The sequence below is a fragment of the Arvicanthis niloticus genome, chromosome 6 (assembly GCF_011762505.2).
Source record: "Arvicanthis niloticus isolate mArvNil1 chromosome 6, mArvNil1.pat.X, whole genome shotgun sequence".
Lineage (NCBI taxonomy): Eukaryota > Metazoa > Chordata > Mammalia > Rodentia > Muridae > Arvicanthis > Arvicanthis niloticus.
In genome coordinates, this window is record NC_047663.1 from 44,415,512 (window position 1) to 44,442,852 (window position 27,341).

General features: G+C 38.3%; 1 protein-coding gene across 5 annotated transcripts in view; it reads right to left on the reverse strand.

Moving 5' to 3' along the window:
* Ssh2 (slingshot protein phosphatase 2) overlaps positions 1 to 27,341 on the reverse strand; it is a 258,061-nt gene that overhangs the window by 42,813 nt on the left and 187,907 nt on the right. For 3 of the 5 annotated variants that reach the window (XM_034505802.2, XM_076936264.1, XM_034505804.2), the window contains 5 exons: positions 27,196 to 27,299; positions 21,608 to 21,672; positions 10,862 to 10,983; positions 3,142 to 3,210; positions 1,899 to 1,964 (listed from right to left, as the gene is read on the reverse strand). In XM_034505802.2, coding sequence (XP_034361693.1) covers positions 1,899 to 1,964; positions 3,142 to 3,210; positions 10,862 to 10,983; positions 21,608 to 21,672; positions 27,196 to 27,299 — 426 coding nt within the window. The remainder of the gene's footprint in view (positions 1 to 1,898; positions 1,965 to 3,141; positions 3,211 to 10,861; positions 10,984 to 21,607; positions 21,673 to 27,195; positions 27,300 to 27,341) is intronic. The other 2 variants (XM_076936265.1, XM_076936266.1) reach the window with 1 other exon arrangement.

Here is a 27,341-nt window from a genome sequence, read left to right on the forward strand (position 1 = left end):
CAATGTTGTATGCCACATGATATCTACCTCATTACTGTCCAGAATATCTCACTGAACCTGGAGCTCAGTGAGCTCCAGGGATTTGCCTGTCAGGCATGTCCCTTTTCTTCCCCAATTCCCTGTGACACTAAGGTTTCAGATAAACACTATGCCTGGCTTTACATGAGCATCGGTATCTGAATTCAGACCCTTATGCTCACATGATGAACACTTTCTGATTGAAATATCTCAGTTCCCAGAAGCTAAAGGCTACTGACCCACAAGTCACATTATTCCCTGGTTATATTACATCATTTTCTAGATAAGTGAACAAGGGTCTATTCTGTTTAAATAAATAAGATACTCTCAGGTCAGTTATGTAACCCTAGCAATGCCTCAGTTCTCTCCTCCACAACAGGGTGCTAGCAACACTGCTCTGTGGTACTGGTGTAATGATTAAATATAAAGCATTCAAAACATCTGTGACAAAGTGAATAACTTAAAAGTGTCAGTATATGGTTGGTTATTAACAACAGTTTCTTTAAGTTTTATTTGCATACAAATTGTTTATATACAAACAATTGCTAGTATTTTAAAAGACAATTTATCTATCTATAATGTAACTCTGTCAATGCTTTTCTCTGATTATCATATGAAGCTAAAAGCTAGTGCATAGCAGTAAAACGTATAGATGTGGTTCTCACACTAAGCATGGTCAGTGTGAAACAGTTCTTTTTTTTTCTTCGATATTTTATTTATTTACATTTCAGATGTTATCCCCTTTCCTCATTTTCCCCTCCCCCCTTAATCCCCTATCTCATCCCTCCTTCTCCTTTTTTTTGCTTTTATACCGTTTAGATTACACGCAACTATTAAGGCCAGTTCTAGGTTGAGAAACTAGCAATACAATAGATGCAAATAGTCAAGGAACAAGCAAGACAATAAACCCAGATAGTTAAAGAACATGCAGGACAATAAACTGAGTCCTGTAATCATTCCCATGATCGATATTTCTAAGGGCTTATCAGGATGACCAAAATATCTGAGCCTACTTTTCCGTACTAGCCCAAAGTTATTTTCATGCCTGAAGCTTACTTCTTTGTTCCATCTTAAGATTTAGATTCCTGCCTGAAATTACCTCTTTGTTCTAGCCTAGGATTTAGATTTCTGCCTGAAATTACTTCTTTGTTCTAGCCTAGGATTTAGATTTCTGCCTGAAATTACTTCTTTGTTCTAGCCTAATGTCAGATTCCTGCCTGCAGTCCATTTCCTTGTACTTGGCCTATGTCAGATTCTTTCTAAGCAGCCCATTTCCTTGTCCTTGCCTAATGTCAGATTCCTGCCAGGCAGCCCCAAAAGCTCTCCATATCTCCCCCCTTTTTATTTCATTAACAAGGCTGAGACTGTCTTAGGTTGTTCTGACAAAAACACCTTTCTTACCCATCATAGAATATGTATTATCAAAAGCAATGCACTTTTGTATTGGTAAGGCTCTGTGCAAAATCTTACCTGTCCTTGGCTTGCCAGCCTGTTAAATTAATAACTCTGTCTGGGGCGGGGGGTGTGAAACACAGTTCTAATCCATTAACATCTCTTCTAGAGCCTAGTAGTTTCTCTGAATTTCACTTGTTCACCAATGTACAAAGCTTTCCATTGTAAAAATTTAAAAATTGCATTTCTGGGCCACATTCACCCATGGTTACCATGCAAATAGAACACACACACACACACACACACACACACACACACACACACACGCTTACATGCACCCTCTACATACAGCATTCTCATAGAGAATTATTATTTCACATAGTTCTTCTCTCAGAAAGCATTGTTGTAATAACACTAAAGAACCTTTAAAAAATAGAACAACTTTTAAAAAACCCACAGTTTTATAGAGATATCAAAAGCCATCTTACCACATTGCTTGCACAGATACTGGTTTGAATATGTGAACTCTGTTATCTGTTGATACGCTGAACCCACTAAGAGCAAAGAAGAACAGACAAAAGTCCACAAATAAGGGTCAGGCATTTCAAATTTGCTACAACAGCCGACTGATTAATTAGAAGAAACAATCAGATATGTCATCTAGAAGTTAACTAGAAGTAGGATGTGACTGAAAAGTTTCAACATGGCAACTGAGAAAAGGAGAATCAAAATAGTCTCCAGGGACAAGTGACTTGCCAGGTAACTGAACTAGTGGTCACCTCTAGACCTAAACAAATATGAGCAACACCAGATGGACTCAGCAGGATATATATATATATATATATATATATATATATATATGTATATATGTATATATGTATATATATATATACACATATATACATATATATACATATATACATATATACATATACATATATATATATACATATATGCATAAATATGAAATAATAGTAACTAAAGAAGTAGTTGGACTTTGCAAGGGAGTGGTGGAACATAAGAGGAGTTGAAGAGAGGGTGGAAATGATATAAATACAGTAAGTATTCATATACAAAATTCTCAAAAATAAATTTAAATAAAGAAAAGCTTCAACAAATTGATTTTATCTGTTAGGCAAAATTAAGGTATTCTGATATGTATTTCTATTTGGAAGTCTTTTGATTCATAGCAAACTTGACCTGGGTTTTATATATTGGAGCAAACATTTCAGTCTCTTGGGAACACATTTTAAAAACACCAGGAGGTGGGGGTGGCTGACTGGAAGGAACTGGCTCAGGAAAGGGGTTATACAGAGGGCTGACAGCTGACAGGGGACTCCGGAGGTTGTTAGAAACCGAACACATCACCCTCTGGGAAAACACAGCAAGAGCAGTTCCACATGTTCACATTGAAGGGTGAGCCAACAAACTACTACTTCTTTGTCTGGCTTCCTAACATGGCTTAAAAGAACAGAAGTGAGCCACCTTGGAAAGTTGTATTTTACTCTACTTTACTAGACAACAGTTTTAGGGCCTTATTGAGCTTCTGACATCAATTCAGTTGGCCACAATGGGCCTCCCATTCAGCTAAGTGAATAAACCACTAACACTAACATGGGACACACCCCTTGGCTTTCTGTAGGAGGGAGGGAGGGAGGGAGGAGAGAAAGAGAGAGAGAGAGAGAGAGAGAGAGAGAGAGAGAGAGAGAGAGAGAGAGAGAAAGTGCTTACCCATCACCATCCAAATGAATTAGGGTGTCACTCCAGAGAGGCAAGACCAAGCCCATGGTACAAGTGCTACTGCAAGACAAGAAATAATCACTTACTTCCTGTTATTCTGGGAAGCAGTCATCATTTATTAACTTTCAACAAGCGATAACCCCTAATTGTTTATCTTAATGTTAACACAGTGGTTCTCAACCTGTGGGTCACAATCCCCTTTCAAAGGGGTTGACCAAAAACCATCATATATTTATATCACAATTTATAACAGTAGCAAAATTATAGTTAGAAAGTAGCAACAAAAATAATTTTATATTAGGAGGGCTGTCACCAAACATGAGGAACTGTATTAAAGGGTTACAGCATGAGAAAGGTTGAGAACCACTGCTCTAAGCAATAAATTGTGTCATAAATGTTAGAGCAGAGAAATTTCTATCATATTACTATTGATCTGTACATATTCTCAGGATTACTTTGATCACTGCTGACTTGCATTTGGTAGGGCTTTGCCCAGGACACAGTATTCAACACAATTACAAGATTTTATCCTTTTGTTTTTTGAGGGGATGGGAGTTATGAACAAAGTTTCAGGTAGCCCAGGATAGCCTCAAACTTAACACAGCAGAAGCTGGCCTTGAACTCTTGATCCTCCTACCTTCACCTCCTGAGTGTTGGGATTACAGGCAGGCAGGACAATAACCTGTTTTCAAGGACTAGTTTTAATGTCAAGAACTACTGCTGGTTGCTCAAGATCTTGGAATAAATGATTTATTCAACCTTAAGATATACTGAACAATATAACATTACACAGTCTTAAAAAGGAAAGGAATTAAAGACATACAGAAGTAATAGTCATAGCTTATTATCCAGTTAGAGAAATAAAAATACAATTTAAATAAAATAGTACTTGGTCTTATGTGTGTGAATATGAGTGTAAATGAGATTTTAAAAAAATAAATTTTTATTTTATGTGCATTTTGTGTGCATGTATGTCTGTGAACCACCTGCATATCTGGTGCCTACGAAGGCCAGAAGAAGGTGTTAGATTCCCCTGGAACTGGAGTTATAGATGGTTATGAGCTGTCATGTGGGTGCTAGGAACTGAACCTGAGTCCTCTGGAAGAGGACTGCTGAGCCATCTCTCTAACCTCCTGTTTTGTTTAAGACAGTCTGACTATGTAGTCCAGACTGGCCTTGAACTTGAAATTCTCTTATCTCAGCCTTCTCTACCTTGAGATTATAATCACTTGCTATCACACCTGACAAAATAATGCTATGTACTGAACTAGCACTGCTGAAATGCAGAATAGAGATGTCAGTAACCAATAAAAGGGTGGTTGTCTTACTATGGAATACTAAAATACTGTTCAGGTTCTGGGTGTTGTAACTCAGTATGTCTAGGTTCAGCTTAGGAAGGAAACGGGCTCTAGGTGAATAGAACAGGTTGGTGCAGGAAGCCCTGGACTCCTGATCAATTCATTGTATGCTCTGTGACTCCACTTCTCTGGACAACCTTCAACATTTCTGTTCATTTTTCCTCTTTAAGGATCTTTAAAGTTTTCAGTTTTGTTGGGTATGCTAGCACACACCTTTAATTCCAGTATTTGGGACCTAGAGGCAGGCAGACCTCTGTGAGTCTGAGGCCAGTATGCTTTTAACAGTAAGTTTCAGGCAAGCCAGGATGACTCTTACCTCACACACACAAGTCTTTTTGAAAATACATGAATGTGTATGCCATCTGTATATGGGTATGCGTACATGAGTATAGACACCTGTGGAAGCCAGAGTCTTCAGATCTCCTGGAGCCAGAATTACAGGCAGTTGTGAGGTAACCACTGTTCATCTGAGAACTGAACTTGGGTCCTCTGCAAGAGTAATGCATACTCTGCTGAGCTATCTCTTTTGCCCCTTAAGGATGTATCTTAAACTATTTCCTGCTTCTGGACATTTTCAAAAGAATTCTTTATCTGCTCCCTCCCAATATATCTACAGAGACAGCATAGTATAGCAGAAAGAACACTGGACATGGGACTGGAATGGTGTTGTTAAGATCATGGCTCTCAGTCAGATGAACTCTGGAACCTGGCTTCTAGCAGTAATAATTTTTCTCCAGGGCCTTACACAGGCTATGCCAGAGCTCTCTACTTTAGAGCTACTCCTCAGCCTTTAAACTGTGTAGTCTAAAATTACTTAATTGCTTGTGTTTGTCTCTTCATCTATAAAAGAGGGACAAAATAAACTTTACTCTCCTGTTTTAAGATCAAGTATATGAAAACATATATGAGGGTTTCTAAGCGCAATAGTTTCTATTCAATAAGTATCTACTATGCCAAATATCTGGATTTAATCTCTTTTGGTATTGAAACTCTTGACTAGTTACTTAACTCCTCTCAGCCTTAAGTTCTTCATCTTTCAAAGTTGGTTACAAACCTAGCCTCATGGGAAAGGTTAGGAGGAGAAAAGGGAATGGGGGAAATGATGTAATCATGTTTCCTTTACTTTTTATTAATTATTTATTTGCTTTACATCCCAAATTACAGCTTCCCTTCCCTCCCCTTTTCCTCAGAAAAGAGAGGCCTCTCAAACATGTGCAATTATGTTTTAATTTTAAAAAATTTAAAAAAGGATTTAAAAAGGCTAAAGAGATGGCTCAGTTAAAAGAACTTGTTGCTTCTTCAGAGGACCCAGGTTTGGCTCTCAGAATCATATGACAGCTCACCACTGTCTGTAATTTCAATTCCAGAGGATCCGATGCCTTCTTCTGGCCTCTATGAACACTATATACACATAGCACACAGACATACATGTAGGCAAAACACCCATACACATAAAATAAAAATAAAAATAAAAATAAAAATAAAAATAAAAATAAAAACATTTAAAAAAGATTTAAAATAAAGCTAGGCATGGTAGCACAAAGTACCTGAGAGACTGAATTTGAGTGTTTTAGGCACTAGCTTACATAGTAGCACCTTTTTGTTCTCCCTGTCTTCCTAACACCTTAAAAAAACAGGAGAAAGAAAAAAAAATTAAGATATTTCTTTCTCTATCTCAACAGTTAGTCAAGGAATCAAAGAGCCATTATAATCTAAAACACAGATGTACACCCAACTTTAATGCATCCAATATCTCAAAAAGTATGCTACTGGAATTAAAGACCCATTAAGAGTAGGTAACTTTAACAACACATTTCTTCAATAGACAGGTCATCTAGACAAAAAATAAACACAGAAACATCAGAATTATAAGTAATAATACATCAAAAGGACTTAACAGATATCCATAGGAGAAAATTTCATCTAAACACTAGTAGCCCATGGAAACCTCTCTAAAACAGACTACATCCTGGTGTGCAAACAAAAAATCTTAACAAATTCAGAAAAAGTGAAACAATGCCATGTATCCTATTTAACTATAATGAAATAAAATTTAAAATAGGGTAAATATACAAACTCATGAAGATTAATCAACTCATTACTGAATGACCAAAGGTTTAAAATCTTTACAAGTGAAATAACATGTTAATACATTACACTATAAAATTACATCAAATGTTAACCTAGAATAGGTGTTCTAATGCATCTGAGAGGAATGTAGGGTGTCAGGCAGCAAGATACAAACGATTTAAAAGCATCAGTAATACACAATGAAAATTGCTCAAAGTGCTGCTTGAGTGCAAGGATACCCTGGGCTTCACAGTGAGAACTGATCTCAAAGGAAAAACTCTAGGGAGCAATAAATACCAGACTACCAAGCTCTGCTATTTCAGAACCTGAAGCAGATGCAGTGTATTTTGGAAAACAACTTTACATTGTATTAATAGGAAACTTTGTCACTTGTTTTGTTTTTGTTTTTAGAGACAGGGTTTCTCTGTGTAGTCCTGGCTGTCCTGGAACTCACTCTGTAGACCAGGCTGACCTCGAACTCAGAAATCTGCCTGCCTCTGCCTCCCAAGTACTGGGATTAAAGGTTTGCACCACCACTGCCCGGTGTGGAAACTTTGTCATTAAAACTACAATACACTTCTCAAAATAAGCTAAATGAATTAGCTACAATATCACTACTTGTATTTATCAAGCAATCTTGTAGGTCTTCTACTTTGACTTATTTTTTTGTATCTTGCTACCTGACACTCTACATTCCTCTCAGATGCATTAGAACACCTATTCTAGGTAAACATTTGATGTCATTTTATAGTGTAATATATTAACATGTTATTTCACTTTAAAGATTTTAAATCTTTGGTCATCCAGTAATGAGTTGAAACATATTTTCATATTCTGGTATATAAAATAATATAATAAATTCCTTTAAGAATAACTGAGCACTAGTATTCTGAAACCAATAGCATTTCTTTTATTATAAAACAGGCTCACTCAACAGAAGACATATAGGATTTTATGTCTTTAGCTCTTCATGTCCCAGTTTGTTTCCTAGATACTAAACTTTTGTTAATGCAATGGCATCTGTTAGGTATGATGCAAACAGGACTATTAGAACAAACTGATGTGGTTTGCTGAGGATAAATTACCAGTCAGTCACCCATGGAAAGTGTCTGCCCAGGCATCTGATGGCTCATACTCTAGAGTCAGAGTCTGCACTTACTGCCTCTGGCCTCACTTCTAGTTCCTGTTCTTCAGGGTTTTCAACTGAGGGGTCAAGGGGAACTAAACAAAGGAAAAATGGCCACAGCAATTCTGTCATCTAACTGTACCACACTGCTCTACCAGGGAGCTGTTAATCACACATGACTACTAAGACAGTACATGGAACATACATTCTCAGTTATGACAGAATTTTTTCATACATACCATTATTTTAGTATTTACTTATTTACATAGCTAGGTGTCAAGTGGCAAAGGTACTAGACAATATAGGTTCAGATAGGTAAAGTCCAAATCAGAGGTCATAAAATTCCAGTGAATGTGGAAAGGTAGGTATTTTCCCCACTTCCTCATCCTTGAGATAATATCTATCTATCTATCTATCTATCTATCCATCCATCCATCCCTGGATGGCCTGAACTTATTACACAGACAAGACTGGCCTCACCTTCTTGGCAATTCTTCTGACTCTGACTCTATAGTGATAGGATTACTGGAGCATGCTATCATTCTAAAAAAAAATGAATATTTTCTTACTAAAAGGGCTGTTACTTATGAAAAATACTAAAAGCTAAAACCACAAGAGAAAGCTTCCTAAGAGTGGTTGCCAAGCCTCTGTAAATTCAGAGCATATAATTAAATGCTGTAACTGGTATACATGTTTACAACTCTGGCCTCATGATCTTTACAAGCTCTAAAGCCATTTCCCAAGTTGACTTTTGTCTCTCCCTGCCCCTCAACTTGTCACACCTGGGAAGAGCGAGAGGAAGCTCAAACTGAAGAATGGTCTTGATTGGACTGGACTGTCAGCTTGTCTATGGGCATGTTTTTATTGCTGATTGATGCAGGAGAAACCAGCCTATGGTGGGCAGTGCCATTCCTAGGCAAGTAAGCCTGCACTGTATAAGGCAGTTAAAGCCTGGGAGGAAGCACGGCAGCATCTTTGCTCCATGGTGTCTGCTTTAGTTCCTGACTCCAGGTTCCTGCCCTGGCTCTCCATGATGTTGGACTATAATCTGTAAACTGAACTCTTTCCTCCCAAACTTTTTAAAAAAATCATTTTATTTTATTTTGTGTACATGAAGTAGCATGCTGGAGTCTAGAAAAGAAACTAGAGAGAGTTGGTTTGTTCCACTATGTGAGTCCTGGGGAACTGACCCAGGTTGTTGGGGTTGGCAGCAGGTACATTTACCTACCCACTTAGCTATTTCACCAAGTTGGTTTTGGTCGGTGTTTTATTGCAGCAAAACAAAGCAAAGCAAGACTACTTCTATGTACAAACTATAGTAAACACTGATTTGGGGAATTCTCTAGAGATACTAAGATTTTCCTGTCCCCTCCTCCAAATCAGAAGGACAATCATTGTCATCTATACCCCTTCCTCCAAACCCAGGGCTTTGTGTGTGTGCATGTGTGTGTAAATTCCCCAAGGCCTGGGCCACACCCCTAGCTATTGCACAATTCCATTCTAGTCCTAAACCAGGAAGTCATGATTTGAGACATCTGGCAGGATTTCCTGAGGCTTATTATCTCAGAGTGGAAAGATCTGCTTAGCAGCCACATTCCACATTCTTCTCAAAGGTTCTTCAGAAACAGTAGGGAAATACAATAGAAAAGCCTAAGGCCTTAAGGATATACCCCCAGATCCCCCCAATGAACAACAACAACAATGATAATGATAACGATCCAGGTTCTGTCTAAGATATCTTTAATTATAGGAAGCAAAGTACGTATGAGTTTTGAACCCAGGACCAGTGGTATATTACCAAGAAATGTATATACCCGATTATCAAAGTAGAGCATTACTGATTGAAAGAAGAGATTGATGGGGAGAAAGAAACATTATCCCAGAGCTATGTTTCTATTTGCTTAATTATTATTAGTAGTACCTAACAATAAGAGAAAGGTAAAGAATAAGAGTAAATTAGGAATAGTCAAAGACATTCACCAAGTGTCACTGTCTCTGAAGATCATGGCCAAAACTTATTTCTAGTTTTATGCATTTGTGTGTGTGTACATGTGCTCAGATGTTTATGGGGTACATTTGGAAGCCAGAGGTCATCCTTGGGTGTCTTCCTCAATTGCTTTTCACCTTAGAGACAGTTCCTCACTGAACTTGGCTCTCACAGATTCGGCTAGGCTAGCTCCTTGGCTGGCCTCTGCTAGCCAGCAAGTCCCAGAGATTACCCTGTCTCCACTTCCTCACTGTTGGGATTATAGGCACATACTCCTGTGCCTAGATTTTCCACCAATGCTAGGAACTGAACTCAGGTACTTGATCTTACACGGCAAACACTTTACCAACTAAGCTATCTCCTCAGGCTAATATGAATTGTTTTGTAACTTAAAAATTTCATTGTCATGTGCTCACTGTAAAAGATAATGGGCTTTACTGTTATACTTTCATACATATATGTCAATCATTTTCATAAACATATATATTGTGGTGGTTTGAATAAGAACGATCCCCACAGCCTAAGAAGTGGCACTACTTGAGAAGGATTAGGAGGTGTGCCCTTGTTGGAGTAGGTGTGGCCTTGCTGGAGGAAGTGTACTAGGTAGCCTGTAAGGTTTCAGAAGCTCAAGCCAGGCCCAGTGGCTCTCTCTTCCTGTTGCCTGTGGATCTGGATGTAGAATTCTTTGCTGCTTCTCTAGCACCATGTCTGCCTGCGTGCTGTCATGTTCCCTGCCATGATATGATACAATGGACTAAACCTTTGAAACTGTAGACAAGTCCAAATTAAATGCTTTTTAAAAGTAAACGTTGTGGTTCTGGTGTTTATTCATGGTAATAGAACAGTGATCAAGATATATATCAAGAATACAAGCTGGGCATATTGGCTTACACCTTTAGCCCCAGCACTTGGAAAGCAGAGGCAGGCTGATCTCTGAGTTCAAGGTCAGTCTGGTCTATATCAGAGAGATCCTGTCTCAAAAAGATAAAACAACACACATGCACAAACCTTACCCACTTACCTTCTTGTCCTACTATCTTGAATTTTAAAAGTTTAATTAAACAAGACACCTTTGTAATAGCTTAAATAACTGTAACAGGTTATTTTAAAAGTAGTTCTCTTAAAAAGTAGTTTTCATACCCCTTCCCCATTTTTTTTATGGTGTCATACCTGTCATTAGAAGAAAAATCCATTCCCAGGACAATGCTTTCCTCAGTGTCTTGTCTACCATTAGTTGAAACCACTACCATATACCGTGTTCGATTTTGGTAAGTACTTTCCAGTCTTACAGCCTGAGGTTAAGAGATAACAAAGAAACAAAAAAAAATTAGAGAAATATTAAATCATTTAATTTTTTCCTTTTTTGTATTTAAATTTTTATTGGATATTTTATTTACATTTCAGATGTGATCCCCTTTCCCCATCCCCCCTCATCCCCCTATCCCATCTCCCTTCCTCTTGCTTCTAAGACGATATGCCCTCATGTACCCACCCACTCCCACCTCCCTACCCTTGAATTCCCCCACACTGGGGCATCCAGCCTTCAGGGGACCAATGACCTCTTCTCCCACCTATGCCCCCCTCCCTTACATATATAGCTGGAGCCATGGGTTTCTCCCTATGTGTTCCCAGGCTGGTGGTTTAGACCCTGGGAGCTCTGGTTGGTTGGTATTGTTGCTCTCCTCATGGGGCTGCAAACCCTTTCAGCTCCTTCAGTCTTCTCTCTATGTTCCTCTATTTGGAACCCCAAGATCAGTTCAATGGTTTAGCTGTGAGCATTCGCCTCTGAATATGTCAGGCTCTGGCAGACCTCTAAGGAGACAGCTATATCAGGCTCTTGTCAACATGCACTTCTTGGCATCCACATCAGCATCTACCTTTGATGACTATACATGGGATGGATACCCAAGTGGAACAGTCTCCAGACAGGGACTGGAGAGATGGCTTAGTGGTTAAAAGCACAGGCTTCTCTTTCTAGAGGATGTGGGTTCAATTCCCAGCACCCACGCAGTGGCTTTTTTTCTCTTTTAAACCAGCATCTCATAGCATGCCACCAAGGCAAGAGAGTCAATAGTTGGGAGACCTAAATTCAAATTTCAACTCATATAGTAACTATAAACCTTTGATGTAATACTAAATTAACTGGAGAGAGATAAAATAATATGTTATGTTGTTTTTAAGAATCTGGGTATACAAACCACACTTAAGACAGGCTCCATACCCAGCAGTAGATAACAACACAAACTCAATGGTATTTATGGAGATTTTTTTTGAGGGGGTCTCAATATTGCTTTGTTGGTTTGTTTTTACTTTTCCTTGTATATTATGGTTTCCAATTTTGTGTTATCACAGATTTTTGTGTGAGTGTATGTGTCTGTGTTTCTTGTGTATTTTCATTGTTGTTTCTTTTTGTTTATTTTGATTTGTTTTAAAGAGAGAAAGAAGGTGTGCAGATGAGAGAGAGGAAATCATGACTATACTGTATGTAAATCAGAATATACTGTATGAAAAAAATTTATTTTCAATAAAAAATAAAAAGATAAAAAATATACAAGATAATTATATAAGTCACTATAAATATACATTAAGTTGGTTAAACTCAAAATACTATAGATGTGTATTTTACTAAAATATAGAGTATTCATATATTATCAAGTATATATAATGTTTTATAAAATATATCAATATATTATATGTACATCTCTTAAATAGTCTATGCATCTATATGTATTTATCTGTCTCCATAAGCTTTGGGGCAAGGTAATAATCACCCATACCAAGTCTGTTTCTCTTAGTGAAGATTACTGATTTCACCAAGCTTTAGTCAGGCTCCTGCACTTTGTCTAGATCTATCTGTGCAATTTCCTGCAAAATTAAACTTTAGCAAAACCCCCCACTAAATTTATTTATCTGGACTCTACATCATCTCTACTGGATAATCTTTGACATCTAACTGTGTTTCTCATTCTCCGCCATCTCCTAAGTGATATATGATCACTCTGGTCTATCTTGAACAAAAATCATTTAATCATTTCATCATTTAATCATTTAAATCACTTCAAGCCAAAACTTGGGGTTCTCTGAAATCCAAAGCCTATTGAGCCATTACAGATGCTAACCAGAGAAGGCCCTTATCTATGGGTAAGTTTTTCAACCACCTGCAGGGAAGTGAGGCAGCAAATGGAAACACGCCTACTGGGTCTCAGTGTGAAAACTATTGTAATGTGTTGTTGTTGTTGCTATGATCAAACACCAGGATCAAGGCAACTTCTAGAAGGAAGAACTTATTTGGGTTAAGGATTCCAGAAGTAGAGTCCATAATAATGGGGGAGTCATACCAGCAGTTAGCTAGAGCAGGAAGCTGAGTGATCACATTTCTATCTTCAGGTAGGAAGCAAAGAACAAATTGGAAGTGGGTAAGGTTATAAACCCTCAAAGCTTGTTCCCCATGAACTTCCTCTACAAATTTCTCAAACAAAACATCAACTGGGGACCAAGTTTTTGAAAACTTGAGCCCATAGGAAGCCATTTTTCACTCAAACCACAAAGTCTTTACATTGAATCCACAATGACTACAGGAAATAATGAACTATTGAGAAGCAGGCAGAGGTTTGAGACAGGAGGTTAGTCTGAATGAAGAATCTATTGCTTGATTGGCTGAGGCAAACAGTCCAGAAAAATATATTTATAAAGGGTATATGATATAGTCTAGTGGCTTGCTTGTCTAGAATTCAGCCTAAGTTTCAATAATGATTCAATAATGTAGGAGACTCTATTTATCAAGTTAATTTGGCACAAAAGTGTTAACAGAATAATCTTCCCCTCTGTCCTCTAACCCTTGTAATTAAATTTAGGATAGTTAAGGATTTTAAAAAATATATTTGTTTATATAAAGTGTGTGTGTGTGTATCTGTAGAAATTAGAGGTCAATTCTGGGTATCTTCCTCTAGCCTGGATTATTCTTTGTTTTATTTTTTGAGACAAGATCTCTTCACTAAAGATCATTGGGTCTAGACTGGCTGACCAGCACTGGGAGTATAGGCACACGCTATTATCTGGTTTTTACTGCGTGAGTGTTGCATGGCGAGGGCACTACTACACAGCTCATGCACTGTTACCAACTCCCTATTTACTCAGCTCACAGGGTTTTGTCAATTTAGTCTGGGTCCTTCACTTATCTTTTATATTTCCTCTCAGCAGCTTTTATCATTTGGCTATGAATTTCTGCTCGCCCATGCTGGGTTTATAATTAAGCCCAATTCTATACTGAGGTCTCCCAGCTTTCTCTCAATAGTCCTGACTAAAATTTGTAGGTGCCTCGTTAGCGCAGTAGGTAGCGCGTCAGTCTCATAAAATTTGTTTCTACCACTTAAAAAAAAAGAATCGTATGAAATAATGAATGTGCCATTCTAGGGTGCATTTCTATGAGCAGAATTCACGATAACAACTGCCAAAACATGTTCTATAGACTAAAGAGGGGAAGATGAAGAACATGAATGTAAGCACCAATCATACAGATAAAATTTGTACAAGCTACTATAATATGAGGCAAAATATTAGCATTATCCCAGGGAAGTTACTGGCTCTGTGCAAATGAATATCTGTATGTAACAGATATTTACATAAAAAACCACATGTTTGTATATATGTATGTAACAGCGTGATGGTTTGTATATGCTTGGCCCAGGGAGTGGCACTATTAGGTGTAGCCTTATTGGAGTAGGTATGTCACTATGGGTATGGGCTTTAATATCCTTGTCCTAACTGCCTGGAAGCTGGTCTTCTGCTAGCTGCCTTCAGAACAAGAGGTAGAACTCCTTCAGCCCCATGTCTGCCTGGATGTCATGTTCCAGGCCATGCTCCCGCCTTGAAGATAATAGACTGAACCTCTGTACCTGTAAGCCAGCTCCAATTAAATGTCATCCTTATAAGAGTTGCCTTGGTCATGGTTTCTGTTCACAACAGTAAAACCCTAAGACAAACAGGAGTTTTTCCCTGTCTTACTTTGGATTTACTCATCATTATTATGTTTGTCTGTATGTGTATACATGTATTGGTGCATGTGTATAACTCAGGACAATTTTGTAGAGTTTTCTCTTTTCACCTTCATGTGGGTTCCAGGGATTGAATTCAGTTTACGCTGTTATCTGGGAAGAAATTTTACCCATGAAGCCATTTCAGGGGCTGCTTCCTTTATTTTATTTTATTTTTTTCTAGATAGAGTTTTGTTAGATACATCAGGGCTGAACTCACAGAAATCCTACCTCACCCTCTTGAATTCTGAGAGTACAGGCCTATGCTACAATGTCAGCTTCTTCTTAGATTCATTTATTTTATTTAATGTGTATGAGTGTTTTGCTTGCATGTATTTGCATCCCATGCCCATCTGGAACCTTTGGAGGGTATCAGATCCCCTGGAACTGTAGTTACAGATAGTGGCCATGTGGGTCCTGGGAACTGAATCCGGGTTCTCTGCAAGAGAAGCCAGTGTTCTTATAATGGAAAAACACTCTCTTTAGTCCTTTAAAGGTTTGTGGGTTTTTTTCCTTTTCTTTTTAAGATAAGAGTCTGTTTATGTAGTCCCGGCTGTCCTGGAACTTACAATATAGACTAGGCTGGCCTCAAACTCAGAGTGAGCCACCTGCCTCTGGCTCAGCTTGTTCTTTGCTTTTTACAATTAAAGATTCCTTTTTCAGAAACTTCTTAGTTTTTAAAGGTTTTAATTCACTGTTTATTCATTCAAAGTACCTTCAGAAAACTGGACTTAAGTGAAATTCAGGGCTTGCCTGTTAGTGTTATAATGGCAGAGTGGTTACTGTGCCTCTAAATGCCTGAGGTGAAATGGCATGGGGCCTGAGTCCTGTTTTAAGATATTCCAATGGAAAGAGAAAAGAGGAGGAATGGATGAGAGAAACCAAGCAAAGAGTGATGGCTACTAAAGCTGAGTCATACATTTACTGGGATTTATTTTTTACTTTGATTGTCTGGAAAATTTTTTAGTAAGTTAAAAAAGGTCAGTGCATAAATCAAAACAAAGCAAAATGGCTGTTGGCAACACTTATCTGAAATATCTGCTATACATATACTGCATATACAATGACAGCACATGAGCTGAGAAAGCAATGGTCAAAGGGAGACATGTTCTTTTCCTTATGAAATGTATACTTCTGTCTCAAAAATCAAATAAATTAATTAAATTAAAGACAGTTTCATGTAGCCCAGGCTAGCTTCTATCTTATATTCAAGGATAGCCCTTCATTGGTCCTTCTGCCTCCACTTCTCAAGGGTTAGGATTACAGGTGTTTACTACCATGCTTAGTTTCTGCGGTGCTGGAGATGGAACCCAGGGCTTCAAGGATGCTGGGCAACTATTCTACTAATTAAGTTATGTACCTAGCTTTATGTCTCTGTTCTGGTGTTCCTAAGAAAAGCTAGGGAAATAAAAACAGCAAAGTGGCTACATTAAAGCTTATTTGTAAGAACCAACACAATCAGAATAAAATGCCATCCTTCTGATGCCAAATACACAGGCTGTACTTGCCACTTTATGTTCCATGAAGAAAAGTTTCAAAATCAAATTAACTTACAAGACGCTAAGAGGAACTAACATTTAAATGGATCACAGTCTAGAATGAGTCAACTGATACTGAGGAATAGTAATGACACAAAGCTATGAATAGTAGTGAATACACATGAGGCACACTGGGAGGCAGCTCTGGATTTCCTTTCAAAACACTCAAAGCATACGTTACATTTAAAATTACATATACTTACTTATATATATATATATCTAATGTGTGTGAGCGGTGTAAAGAGGTCAGAGAATAATGTGCAGAAGTCTGTTCTTTCTTTCCTCCTGGGTCCTGGGAATAGACCTCAGGTTGCCAGGCTTGGTGAAAAGTTCACCAAGCTGAATTATCCCACTGGCCCATAAATGTTATTCTAACCAGAGAATCTGGTGCAGGTAAAGTCAGATTTAAAAAAATTAATTGTGTGCACATGAATGATGTGTGTGTCATAGTGCATGTGTGGAGGTCAGAGACATGCCTGTAGGAGATGGTTCTCTCCTTTGACCATGTGGGGGCCGCGGGATCAAACTCAGGTTATCAGACTTAGCAGTTAGCCTCAGACTTGCTATGTAACCTGAGAGGAGAATCACCTTGAACTTCTGATCTCCACCAGTGCAAAGATTGCAGGCAAGTATTATTATGCCTGGTTTATACGGTGCTGGAATTGGGACCCAGGGTATCATACATGTTAGATAAGTACTCTACTAACTGAGCTACATTCCAGGCCCCAGGATTTCTTATAAACAGGATTTCAGATCTTATCATGTTTAAATTTGAGTATGTCTTAGCAATTTTTAAACTAAATGTTCAATTTCTGAAATGTGTTAGAAACACTTTTATCAGTAAACATAAATGGCATGGAAACAACTGAACTGTGATTCTGATGAGTTAAAAAAAATCTTGACTCATTTTCCTTTAGTTTTCTCTGTGTGTAGCATATATGAGTATACTATGTTCATATGTGTGTGTGCACTATGTTTGTGGAGGCCAGAGGTCAACACTGGGTGTCTTCCTCAATTATTCTCTGTTCTATTTTCTGAGATAGGCTCTCTTATCAAAACTTGAGCTCAGCAATTTCGGTGGACTGGCCCAGGGATCCCCCGCCTTTGCCTCTCCAGTGCTTGGATTACAGGCATGCACTACAATACCAGCTTTTTTTTTTTTTTTTTATCTCAAGTCCTCAGGTTGTGCACAAGCACTATACAGACTAAGCCATTTTTTAGCTTTCTACAACAGCTCATATGCCGATTAGTGGCAACTGGTTGGCTAACTGATAAAAGAACAAAAAACTTCATAAATATAATGCTTGATATATGGCCAAACTAGAGATGGGCACCAAGACATTTTGGTAAGCGATATTCAGTGCAAACACTGCCTGTGTTTTTAACATTTAACATATAGTATCAAGAGCTTATCATTCAAAGAATCACTTTAAAACTCTCAGTCCAACTTAAAGGTTGAACCTAAGCAGAGCAGTTCACAGATCTATCTTGCACAAGAGGTTTTCCCATCTCCATCATCTAACAGCTGAAAATAGTTTTCCTGAGCACATACCACACCGTTGCTTTAAATTTATTTTCATCACGAGTCAGGACCATGCCTCTGCATGCAGTATTTATCCTTAGGGAAGCCACATTATAAAGATACACTGTCTAGACAAGCAGCTCACCTGATCTATCAGAAAGAAAGGTTTCAAAAGTATGTAAGCATTAAATTCTGGCCAAAAGAACAAAGTAAAATCAGTAGCTAAGATTAAGATAGACTTTAGATATGAATTAAAGAACACCGTCTTCAAGAATCTGAGGAAGTGTCTGGATAAAAAAAAAATCAAGTTATAAAATAAAAAAAAAAATCTACAAATGATATTCTGTAGAAACACTGAAAACCATGACCAAGACTAAAGACATGGTTTAGTGGCAGAGCACTTATCTACCAGGTCTGATCCCTAACACAGTCAATAATGCTTTACCAAATTCATGATTAATTTACTGACATGGCAAGATATCCATGATAAACAGGTTAAAATATATCATGTCTCATACTTTTGCAAAACAACAAAACAAAATTAAGTATGGCTATGTTAGTTTACTCAGCTGCCTACACCTGACCCCATGCAAATACAAGACCGAATAGAAAGGTGTTCATTCAAACAGCAGGAATGGCTTTTCTCAGAGGGAAGGATATGGTTATTCTTCATTCCTTTTTGAACTGTCTGATTGAAAAACAAACCAAACCCCACACAACGCACTTATTTTCATAAGAAAGTAAGCTCATTTTCCTTGCTGAAAAAATTTAACATATTATAAAACTAAAATCAAAAATTAATTTTCTTAAATTATCCTGCCAAGTTCTTAGCTTTTGTAAAAACTTCATTGAAGCTACTGTAAATATTCTGAAACTCATTGATTTCTCATTTGATTTTTAAGTGGGTGTTTGATAATTAGGAAGAGCACTATAAAACCATTTCCTATTTAATAACTACAAGCTTCTTGAGTATGGAAGTAACATTTATACCTGTACTTGGAAAGCAGGACTCCTCCAGAGGAAAATATTGTTTTTTGTTTGTCTGCTGCTTTCAATGCTTAAACAATAAGAGGGTTTTGGTTGGGTTAAGAAGAATAAGAGAAGGAAAAAAAGCAAAAAAGCAGGATTTTCAGTTGACTATCTAACTTTTAACCTTATGTACAAGCCCTGAGATAAGAATTTTAGCATTCCAAATAAACTCCAGACAAAAGCCTTTGCTTTTGGTCTACAAGTGCCCCTTTCAGTTACAAAGTGCTAATTTGTGCAAAGTCATACAATGCCATACAATGCCTTTACTCATTTTTCTGAAAATGACTCACTCAATAATCTGAAACATAATGACTATGTAACAATTCAAAATAACTGTAAAATGGCTTGTTGTTTTAATGCAGAAGCATAAATTAATTTTTTGAACTTATATTCTGTAAACATAACACATACTACTTACTCTCAAAACCTAAAAGTAATGCAGTTAAAACTGCATATTCTAGTAGGAAAAGAGGCTTTAATCCTCAACTCTGCATTCTAACTTATCCTTCAGTCTTTCAAGATTCATATGGGAAATTATTTTTATATTTAGGGGTTCAAACTAAACTCCAGAAGGTTTTCAATGAGAAAAAGATAAAACCCACAATGACATCCCTAGGTTTAGCTTTTCCCATATCATACCATGTTTAAAGCTCTCATAGCAAATATCCAGTCTGTACAAGTGACTACTGACACTGGCTTTGTTGTAGTAAGCATACAACAGGCTTTAGTAGAATTGTATTCAAAATGTGATCAGCATCTTTTGAAAACTTGTTAAAAAGTGTAAATTATTTCTACCCCCAGCCTCTCCAGCAACCCACAATATATCCAACTGGAGGTGATTTTGATATACCCTAAAGTTTCAGAACCACTGCTTTAGAGCAGTAAAGCTGTAAGACCCATCCTCTGTGCCCCATAGCTGGGTTCCCCCTGACCCTCATGTATCCCTGGCTGTCCTGGTTCACTCTGTAGACCAGGCTGTCTTTGAACTTGGAGATCCACCTGTCTTCATCTTCTGAGTGCTGGGGTTAAAGTGTGGACCATCACTGCCTGGCTACAGTTGGCTTTTAAAAGAATTATTTGAGAAATAAGTGTATTAAAAAATGCAGATGGTCAGCAAGGTGGTAGCTCAGTAGGTAAAATTGCTTGGTGTGAAAACCTGATGATCTGAGGTCAGTCCTTGGATTCCAGGGTGGAAGAAGAAAGCCAACTCCTGACCTCCATGTGGCATGTTTGCCCTATTTACTCTCTCACAGGCACACACAAACACACATACTTAGAAAGATAAAATACCTTTAAAAATGCAGACAGCAATAGGAAGATGGCACAAAAGGTAAAATCTCAGCAAGATACCTTATTTCAAAAGAGAAATTAAGGTGGAGAGTAGTGGAGAAGAAACTTAACATTAACCTCTTGCTTCTACATGGCACACATGGGTGAGTATACTTGTACACATATGCCACACACACATTTTTAAAACTTTTAAGAAAAGGTATGTATCAATCAATCTATTAATAATGAATAAGGAACAAAGTGATTAAAATGGAGAGTTAGTGAGGAAGATGACACCCAACATTAACTTCGGGCTTCTACATGTATACGTGTGCATTCAAGCACACACACACACACACACACGTATACGTGTGCATTCAAGCATACACACACACACACACACACACACACAGAGACACACGCGAGTGCGAACACAGAGTAGAATCAGCATTTGAGAGAAAAGTAACAAAATTTTAAAAGTCAAGCAAGTGAGGAATCAGTGACTCCAGAGGGGTTCAGAGGCTTGATCAGCTCCCAGAGTCAACCTCACGCCTTACTGCTCATGTCTCTTCTTAGACAGAGAGTAGAATAGTTATTTGAATTTAATATGCTCCTGGTGGACCACACACCTGGATAATGTCAATAACTGCCTAGTGTACTTCTTCCTATCTATTCTGTATTAGCTTCTAGAGAGTCTCCCTTAGATACTGTAGCTGGTTTATGTTATTTCTTGGCTCAAAAACCTTGTATTTCACAATGCTTCCTGAAGAGGGAGAAGTATTGACTGCCTAGGGGATCAGATACAAATACAAATGTGAAATAAGTCACAAGGGTCTTGTGTTTTTTTCTTCTTCCTGAGACAGGTTGTCCTGAAACTTACTATGTGGACGAGGCTGGCTTTGAACTCACACAAATATACCTGCCTCTGCTTCCCAAGTGCTGGGAATAAAGGTGTGCAGCCACCACATTCAGTCCCCATTTCACACTCCTCAGGTGTCTATTTTATCCTGGGAAGTAGTCAGGAAATGAGGAAAAGGGCAAAACCAGCCTAAGGTAGCTTGTATAACATCACATGATTAGCCAGAACCTGAGCCCAAGTCTCCTGACTCTGAGGTCAGCAAAGTTGCTGGTTATTTCATTCATGCCTTGTCCCTTCCTATATGCTTTTGGCTGAGCTATGTTCTTAGTTAGAATGAGTTCGTCTGCTTAATCTCATCATCTTTTAACATCTGCACAAGTTCCACTGTCTAATATAAAAGCTTCCCCTACTAAGACAAATTTCCATTATTTTCTCCTTTTTCTGAACTTCAACTGTGTTATGGAGAATAACTTACAAACCAGCAATCAACAACAAACTTGAGCCACTTTATAGTATGTTTTACAATAATTAAACTCTCAGCTGGACTGTGGGGATAGGCCATTCTTTATTCTATTCCACCTAGGTCTGAGCATTATGTTTGAACAAAAAGTAACTTTAACATTAGGCAGCCTTTTGAGGAAGAAAATTATGATGTCATTAACTTACCAGCCTTATGTTGTCTTCTGGGCGGAGTAATATGAACATTGCTTGAAGATGCTGTTGGAGATCGCCTGGTGAAATTTAAAAGGCAAAGGATGACTATTCTCTATTCAAAAAAAATCAATAGAAAAGATTCTTTCTACCTTAGTAACTTGTAAAGACTTACTGAAAGACTTAAATTTTTATTTTTACATTTTAATATTTTAGTATGTGACACTTTCTGAGGAAGTCAGAAGACAGCTTGTGGAAAGTGGCTTTCTCTTTCCACTATGTGTGTGGCAGGAATTGAACTCAGGTTGTCATACTTGCACGCACCTTTAATCCACAGAACTACCTCATACATTTTTGTTGTTATTTAGGACTGGGTTTTACTACACATCCCTGGCTGATATGAAATTTTGTCTGTAGACGAAGATGGCTTCCAATGAACAGAGATCTGCCTTCCTCTGCCTCTGGAGTGCTGGGATTAAGGGGGTGAGCCACCATGCCCAGCTCCATTTCACATTTTTATCATGTGCATTATCATGAATGTAGGTGTTCTTTAGGTTTTTGGTTTTTTTTTTTGTTTTTGTTTTTTTGTTTTTTTTTGTTTTTGGAGACAGGGTTTTTCTGTGTAGCCCTGGCTGACCTGGAACTCACTCTGTAGACCAGGCTGGCCTCGAACTCAGAAATCCGCCTGCCTCTGCCTCCCAAGTGCTGGGATCAAAGGCGTGCGCCACCACAGCCCAGCTGAATGTAGGTGTTCAATGAGGGCAGAAGAAGGTGCTGCAGTTGGTTGTGAGCCAACTGTGCTGAGAACAAACTTGGGTCCTCTATAAAAGAGTGTGCTTTTAATAGCTGAGCCATTTCCCCAGGCCCATGAGTCTTTTCATTAGACACAAAAGTCAGATAAAGTTATTGGTTAGATTTTAAACTTTATTTATAATGTTTCATTCATTCATTCATTCATTCATTCATTCATTCATTCATTCTATGGGTATTCTATCTGCTTGTATACCTGCATGCCAGAAGAGGCATCAGATCACATTATAGATGGTAGTGAGCCACTACATGGTTGCTGAAAGCTGAACTCAGGACCTCTGGAAGAGCAGCCAGTGCCCTTAACCACTAAGCCATATCTCCAGTCTGGTTTGATTTTTTAAAATAGTAAGAAATTAGTAGGCTGTCTTTTTATAATATTTATTTGCAGTTTACAGTATGTTAAGATTTGTATCTGTTAGCTGGGCAGTGGTGGCGCATGCCTTTGATCCCAGCACTTGGGAGGCAGAGGCAGGCAGATTTCTGAGTTCGAGGCCAGCCTGGTCTACAGAGTGAGTTCCAGGACAGCCAGGGATATACAGAGAAACCCTGTCTCGAAAAACAAACAAACAAAAAAAAAAACAAACAAAAAAAAGATTTGTATCTGTTATACCAGGCAGTGGTGGCTAAATGCCTTTAATCCCCGTACTCAGGAGGCAAAGGCAGGTGGATCTGTCAGAGAAAACCCTGTCTTGAAAAACCAAAAAAGGTACAACCTTACTGCTGAAGACATAATATACTTTGGCTGTAGGACATAGAGAAATCAAGCTGGAAATGACCTGAAAGTTCCTTTCTACTGACTAACTCTTTTTTTTTTTTTTTTTTTTTTTGAGACAGGGTTTCTCTGTGTAGCCCTAGCTGTCCTGGAACTCACTCTGTAGACCAGGCTGGCCTCGAACTCAGAAATCCAGGAATCTGCCTGCTTCAGCCTCCCAAGTGCTGGGATTAAAGGTGTGCACACCACTGCTCAGCTGACTAACTCTTATAGTGCCAGAAAGTGCTATGCAGGCCACTGTGGGGAGAAAAGCCATACAGCCCACCCTGCATGCTATAAAACTGATCTCCCAGGCAGAATGTACCCACTGTACAATAGTGACCCAAAGGTGATGGGGGTAACCACCTGCTTTTAGATTGGATTTGAGGCCTGATCCACAAGAACAAATTTAGACCTGATACTGTAAACCTGGAAAAAGCCCAAGGCTCTAGAGATCACAGGCTCTAGGGAAGGACCTACTACTGTTGTTTTCTTAATAGGTCATTGAACTGCCTTTTGAATATTTATACTTATACTGATAGATTAGTTCTGCACTTAACCTTGACCAGAGAAACTTCTCGCTGTAGTGGTCAACAGTTAATGACCATCATACCCTAGAAGTCACTGCAGTTATGGTTACCAGCACATGAGCAAATCAAACAAGGTCAGTAAACATTGTAAGCATTAACCAGACTTAGTGTTATTAACAAAAAAAGAAGAGGCCATGAAAGCAAGAGGGGAATGTGCTGCAGTTGCCTGAGGAAAGTGGACTGGAGAGGCTGGGAGCTCCTGAAGGAGTAGGAAGGGGAGTAGGGGGTGAACACAATCAAGACTGTCTATATTATGAAATTGTCCAAGAAGAAATAAAAGCTATTTTATTAAAGAAAAGGGGTGGGCGGGGGAGGCTGGAGAGATGGCTCAGCAGTTAAGAGTACTTGCTATTCTTCCACAGGACCCGAGTTTGAGTCTCACCACTCAAAACCATCTATAACTCCAGCTCCAGGGGATTTGATGCTATTGGCCCCCTCAAGAGTCTGCAATCATGTACACATACCCACTTGTAGACACACTCATATACATAATAATAAAAATAAGTTTTTAAAAATGAAAAATAATTTTTAAAAAAAGGAATTCAAGATACAAATTTTCTTATTTCTCCTACTCAGTCTTAGGAAATCCAAGGATTTAGCTAACAGAAAGATAATACGCTGTCACAGTGATGATTTGAGAACCCAAGGCTTTATTTCTGCTCACCTAGGGCACTTTTAAAAGAGCTTTAAGATGTCTGACACAGCCACATAATCATGGATGCCAGGGTAACTTGTTTTCTTCCACACTAGCCTTGAAGCCTGCACATATTTCCTCTGTGTTCACCTCATAGCTTTTAAGTATGATATTAGCTTTGCAAGAAGTAGTAAGCTGGGAAGAAAGAATGCAAGTAGGTGTGTTTAAAGGTTAACAAATCTGGAAATCTTTCCTCATTTTTTTCAAAGAACATTTTTTCCTTCCCTCTCTGTTTCACTGCTTGATTCTGACTAATTCCAAAATTACAGAATCCTTTAATGTTCAATATTAAATACAAGATCCATTCTATTATGTTTTAAACCCAGACACAATCTGAAGCCAGCTTAGGTTCTATGAAGCCTTGTCTCAAAAGAAACAAAGAAATAAACAGGTATACTCCCCACACCCCAAAAAATCTACAACAAAAATCCTTCAAGTTTACATCACGTATGGTGTGTCATACCTGAAATCTAAATGTACAAGAAGCTAAGGCAGGAAGATCACTGTGAACCCAAGGCCATTCTGAATATAACTCTATCTGTAAAAAACTCTTAAAACCAGGGCTGTGGATACACTACAGCAGTAGGGTGTTTACCTCACATAAGAGCAAGACCCCTGGCTTCTGTCCTTAACACAGGGATACAACAAACAACAGCAGCACCAACTTAACTTTCTCCTTCAAGATCAGGAGACGTAAGCGTGTGGTGGCGCATGGCTTTAGCACCTGCCCTCTGGTGGCCGATGTGCCCGGGTTTCCGAGTTCGAATCCCTCCTGGTCTCACTGTGTGACTCTCAGTGAGATTCATGGGGAAAAAAAGATCAGGAGACTTAGCCCTGGAAAGGACTTGGAGGATGCAGAACTCTGCAGAGCCCTGAATAGCAGGCCAAAACTTCAACTCAAGGCACTAAGTGGTGCAGAGATCCAGCTGTGTTATTTCACTGTCAGACAAAACCCAGGATTTCCTTCTACTGTGAGGCCTTGCCTGAGCTGTGTGTCTAGAAGCTTAGTTTTCTTACCTGTGAGAAGTTTTGCTATGAGCAAGCTGAATATTATTTCCTACAGGGAAATTCCTGTTTATAGAGAGCAACAGGCAATATATCTTTAAGGTCCCTCCTTCACTTTATACTCTGTACATATTTCATTACTAGTAGTGGCTAAACAGTAGATTAAGTCTGATTAAAATTTTTTTATCATTTTTAAAAAAAGATATACATTGTCATTTACTAATAATATTTTTAAATTGTCAAACAGTATTTGGATATTTTAAATGATCAGACAAAAAACTCTATCCAGATTAAAAAAAGCACACATAGAAATTCACCAGACATTGTAAGCCTTTGATGTACTCTATCCTGCCAATATGCCGAGCTTAGCCAAGGCAGTTTATATGAAGGTTTGGCTTTTATAAACTTCATTCCTACATATTTTGCCTCAACTGTCTAGTCTGGATCACAAATCTATTCCATGCAGCCTGTGTTAAATCTGCTTTTTCTTTTTATGTAAGTGAACAGTAATGTCAAGTAGAAATAGTTGAGTGTGCAATTCCTGCTCCCCTACCCCTCACCAAAAAAAAAAAAAAAAAAAAAAGGTCAATCAAGGCCAGGCAGAAGCCTTAAAAATCAACTAACCCCATTTACTATTACATGCCATGGGAAAATTTACCCAAAATTAGTCAGGTGAGTTGGATTTATTTATTTATTTATTTATTTATTTATTTATTTATTTAGGTTTTTCGAGACAGGGTTTCTCTGTGTAGCCCTGGCTGTCCTCGAACTCAGAAATCTGCCTGCCTCTGCCTCCCAAGTGCTGGGATTAAAGGCGTGCGCCACCACCGCCTGGTGAGTTGGATTTAAAACAACGGTTTGTCTTACTTTTACTCTCCACATGCAGTAGAGGACACTGAGGAGGAAGTACTGAGAAAGTACACGCAAGCTAATTTTCAAAAGTTTTCCCTCCCTTACTTAAAAAAAATTGTTATTGACAGAGAGTATTGGTAGGAACTTATTAACATGGCCTAGAAAACTAGTTATAATAGTGAACATTTGTAATGAGATGAAAGCCCGAACAAGAAGTAGCACAGCCTCTAAAGTAGATGAGATTATTTTGATTATAGCTAAACTCAACTACTGACTCAATAAGATGCAACATTTCTAGTTTTCACTTCTGATGTGTATGCTCAAGTTCCCTTCCTTGTAATTTCTTCCATTCAAGATGCAACATTTCTAGTTTTCACTTCTGATGTGTATGCTCAAGTTCCCTTCCTTGTAATTTCTTCCATTCCCAGAGGTCACAAATCACCAAAGTTAAGGCAAAAGGTTTGTAGGGTTATCTTTAATTGTCAACTTGACACAGCCTAGAATCACCTGGGAAAAGACAGTCAATGAGGGTCTGTCTACATGGGATGGTTGACTGGCATGTCTCTAGGAGACTGTCATAATTAAGTTAATGGTTCCACTTTGGGTGGAACCATTCCCTAGGCAGGATGGACCCTAAGCTGAGTTAGTTACAATGGAGATATTGGGCTAAGCACAACAAGAAAGCAAGAAAGTGAGCATGTATGTATTCATTTTTCTCTGCTCTTGGCTATGAATGTGATGTGACTACCATTTGAAATTCCTGCCTTGACTTCTCTGCAATAATGGACTGTAATCTGAAATTATGAGCTAAGGCAAATCCTTTCTCCCACAAATTGCTTTCTGTCTAAATATCTTATCCTAGCAACAAAAAGGAAACAAGAACATATATGTGCAGTTTTACCTGCATGCTTGTTGCGTCTGTGGCTGATTCTTGGTGTAGACGAGCCATTCCCTCGTGGTAGAAAAAGGGCAGCACCTTTGACAGTTAAGAAGCTCTCGCTGATGCTGTGAGTAAAAAATTTAAGAGAAACATTATTTAAAGAAAGT